Source organism: Cebus imitator, unplaced genomic scaffold, assembly GCF_001604975.1.
Source record: "Cebus imitator isolate Cc_AM_T3 unplaced genomic scaffold, Cebus_imitator-1.0 Scaffold209, whole genome shotgun sequence".
NCBI classification, from domain to species: Eukaryota; Metazoa; Chordata; class Mammalia; order Primates; family Cebidae; genus Cebus; species Cebus imitator.
In genome coordinates, this window is record NW_016107524.1 from 3,651,667 (window position 1) to 3,655,692 (window position 4,026).

The following is a 4,026-nucleotide window of genomic DNA, read 5'->3' on the forward strand; positions in this document are numbered from 1 at the left end:
GTCACCCAGGCTGGAGTGCAGTGGGGCAATCTCAGCTCACCGCAACCTCTGCCTCCCGGGTTCAAGCAATTCTCCTGCCTGAGTCTCCCAGGTAGCTGGGAATACAGGCATACACCGCCATGGCTGGCTAACTTTTTGTACTTTAGTAGAGATGGGGTTTCACTGTGTCACCCAAGCTGATCTTGAACTCCTGAGCTCAGGCGATCTACCCGCCTCAGCCTCCCAAAGTGCTGGGATTACATGGGTGAGCCACTGCGCCTGGCCCTCATTCTGGATTTCTAAACTTCTTTGTACTGAGCACTTTACACGTTTGTTGAAAATTCAGGAAAAAAAAAACAGTGTGAACCCATAGGGAATTAATAAGCTGGTATGGAAGATAGTCTTTTTCAAAAAATTGACATTAATGAAGCGCTTGGAAACCCCAAAGCCAAATCAATGCAGAATCCTAGGAGTATTGGGCTTGGTGATTCTCCTAGGAGTATCCTGTTATTAGTGGAGGTGACATTTAAAATAGGGCTTGTTTAAATGATGCCATACAGGGACCTGTTGGGTGATTTCTGTCTGACAGGAATGTGGAGTCATCACCTTGGGGACGGGGAGCTTATAAAATAATTCTGGCACCAGTACAGACAGACACTGCATAGACAAAAGAATTATTCCAACCTCCAATGACCCATTCTTACCAAGATCTCTGGCTGCACTTATTAATGTTGACTGCATCTTCTTTTCCAAATCATTCATTATTTCTCTTAATTCACTGAGATTAGGATCAAATGAAGGTTTTACAAGGAATTCATGGTTTTCCACCTGCAAAGAGAACAAAGTAACAAAATTCTATAAATAATGGGTAAAGATAGAAATCATAAAGCAAATATTTCCTACCATTTAAATTTTATTATTTTCAGTTAAATAATTTGCTATCCGCTTTCTGCCCATGGACGCCGCCGAAGAAGCATCATTAAAATCTCTCTTCTCCCTGCGATCATGTCTAAGTCAGAGTATCCTAAAGAGCCAGAACAGCTGAGGAAGCTCTTCATTGGAGGGCTGAGCTTTGAAACAACCGATGAGAGCCTGAGGAACCATTTTGAGCAATGGGGAACGCTCACAGACTGTGTGGTAATGAGAGATCCAAACACCAAGCGCTCCAGTGGCTTTGGGTTCCTCAGGTATGCAACTGTGGAGGAAGTGGATGCAGCCATGAATGCAAGGCCACACAAAGTGGATGGAAGAGTTGTGGAACCAAAGGCAGCTGTCTCAAGAGAAGATTCTCAAAGACCAGGTGCCCACTTAACTGTGAAAAAAATATTCGTTGGTGGCATTAAAGAAGACACTGAAGAACATCACCTAAGAGATTATTTTGAACAGTACGGAAAAAATGAAGTGATTGAAATCATGACTGACAGAGGGAGTGGCAAGAAAAGAGGCTTTGCCTTTGTAACCTTTGATGACCATGACTCCGTAGATAAGATTGTCATTCAGAAATACCATACTCTGAATGGCCACAACTGTGAAGTTAAGAAAGCCCTGTCAAAGCAAGAGATGGCTAGTGCTTCATCCAGCCAAAGGGGTCGAAGTGGTTCTGGAAACTTTGGTGGTGGTCGTGGAGGTGGTTTCGGTGGGAATGACAACTTTGGTCGTGGAGGAAACTTCAGTGGTCGTGGTAGATATGGTGGCAGTGGGGATGGCTATAATGGATTTGGTAATGATGGAGGCAATTTTGGAAGTGGTGGAAGCTACAATGATTTTGGCAGTTACAACAATCAGTCTTCAAATTTTGGACCCATGAAGGGAGGAAACTTTGGAGGCAGAAGCTCTGGCCCCTATGGTGGTGGCGGCCAATACTTTGCGAAACCACGAAACCAAGGTGGCTATGGCGGTTCCAGTAGCAGCAGTAGCTATGGCAGTGGCAGAAGATTTTCATTAGGAAACAAAGCTTAGCAGGAGAGGAGAGCCAGAGAAGTGGCAGGGAAGCTACAAGTTACAACAGATTTGTGAACTCAGCCAAGCACAGTGGTGGCAAGGCCTAGCTGCTACAAAGAAGACATGATTTAGACAAATACTCATGTGCATGGGCAAAACACTTGAGGACTGTATTTGTGACTAATTGTATAACAGGTTATTTTAGTTTCTGTTCTGTGGAAAGTGTAAAGCATTCCAACAAAGGGTTTTAATGTAGATTTTTTTTCTTTTTCTTTTTTTTCTTTTTTTTTGCACCATGCTATTGATTGCTAAATGTAATAGTCTGATTGCGATGCTGAATAAATGTCTTTAAAAATAAAAAATAATAATAATAATTAATAATAATAATTTGCTATCCGTAAGTTATTCAGTCACAACTATTAAGGAGTTTCTAGTTACTGAGATGCAAAATTCTATTCATTAGGACTTTAGAGTTCTATATGTACTCTATACAGTGCTGATGATATATATGTTCCTAACAATATTCTATATTTTATTTAAATTTTTCCTAAACATTTCAAATGTTCTCCCTAAACATTACTAAATAATGTTCAATGTGCAAAACCTGTGATAGTTGTATGATGTTGCCTAAACCAAGGATCCACCTTAGGAATCTCAAAAAGTTAGCTCTAAGAAACTAAAAAATTTTATTTCTTAAAACTAAATCTCATAATTAAAAAACATCCTCTTAAGTACTTTGTTTCACTAAATTCTTACCAGTAATAAACAGTAAGAAATCATAATGAAAAACAGATCTCATTTACATTAGCAAAAACATACAAAATATTTAGAAATGAAGTCTTGATTACATAGAACCTTTATAAAGATAACTGCCTACTGGAAGACTTAAGAATTTGAAAGTTAAATTCAGCCAATTAAAAAACTACAAGAATTGGGTCAGTGCAGTGGCTCATGCCTGTAATCCCAGAATTTTGGGAGGCAGAGGTAGGTGGATCACTTGAGGTCATGAGTTCTATACCAGCCTGGCCAACATGGTGAAACCCCATCTCTGCCAAAAATACGAAATTAGCCAGGTGTAGTAGAGTGCGCCGGTAGTCCCAGCTACTTGGGAGGCTGAACCAGGAAAATTGGTTGGAACCAGGAGGCAGAGGTTGCAGTGAGCCAAGATCCTGTCACTGCACTCCAGCCTGGGTAACAGGGCAAGACTCAGTCTCATCAATCAATTGATTGAGGTAAACAAACAAGAGGTAAACTATGAAAAGAGAAAACTATATCTAATATCAATAGCTGTTTATTCCTCGAGACTGTTCAATAGGAATTCTTTTTTAAAACAAAACAACTAAAATTTAAATGAAATTGTGAAAGAACATCTAAAAAAAAGAATGAAGTGTATCCTTACTAGGCATTACAAATAATTAAGCAGACAATTATACATAGAAGCTTAATAGAGTGAGTTCATTCTCTTGATTTAAAACATTCAATGAGGTTGAGATAAACTGTATCCACTTAGAGAGCGTACTTTCAGGTACCAAAAGCAAACTATGCAAGGAATAAGGAATTAAAATCAAACTGCAGAAAGTTAGCAAAAAGAAGAATATTTATAAAATAACTTTCTCAATTTAAATCAACCAAAAGAAATTCAATATATTAAAATTTTAAATTTTGAATAAACCTCATTTTTAAAAAATGAAACATTTGTTAAAAAAAAAAGATTCGCAAAATGTAAAAAGATAAAAGGTTAATATTTTCTTTTATAAAAGCACTTGCTTCCATGTATAAGAAAACATCAAGGTCATCAAGTGGGCATGTGTAAGCACCTACAACTCACAGATGAAAAAAAAGTAGTGAACTAATCCCTTGGAAATGCTATAAGAATAAAAGATAAGGCCGGGTGCAGTGGCTCAAGCCTGTAATCCCAGCACTTTGGGAGGCCGAGGCGGGTGGATCACGAGGTCAAGAGATCGAGACCATCCTGGTCAACATGGTGAAACCCCGTCTTTACTAAAACTACAAAAAATTAGCTGGGCATGGTGGCGCATGTCTATAGTCCCAGCTACTCAGGAGGCTGAGGCAGGAGAATTGCCTGAACCCAGGAGGCGGAGGTTG

The 4,026-nt window shown here is 39.2% G+C and overlaps 2 protein-coding genes across 2 annotated transcripts in view; one reads left to right on the forward strand and one right to left on the reverse strand.

Annotated features, from left to right (window-relative positions):
* Positions 1 to 4,026, reverse strand: part of MSH2 (mutS homolog 2) — a 90,123-nt gene that overhangs the window by 19,201 nt on the left and 66,896 nt on the right. The window contains exon 9 of the mRNA XM_017548533.2: positions 684 to 807. Within this exon, the coding sequence (XP_017404022.1) occupies positions 684 to 807 (124 nt within the window). The remainder of the gene's footprint in view (positions 1 to 683; positions 808 to 4,026) is intronic.
* Positions 941 to 2,035, forward strand: LOC108317831 (heterogeneous nuclear ribonucleoprotein A1-like). The gene has a single exon (XM_017548534.2). The coding sequence runs from the start codon at positions 985 to 987 to the stop codon at positions 1,936 to 1,938; it is 954 nt and encodes a 317-aa protein (XP_017404023.1). The 5' UTR covers positions 941 to 984; the 3' UTR covers positions 1,939 to 2,035.

Coding starts and splice junctions, on each gene's coding strand:
- LOC108317831 (XM_017548534.2), top strand. CDS start 985: ATGTCTAAGTCAGAGTATCCTAAAGAGCCAGAACAGCTGAGGAAGCTC.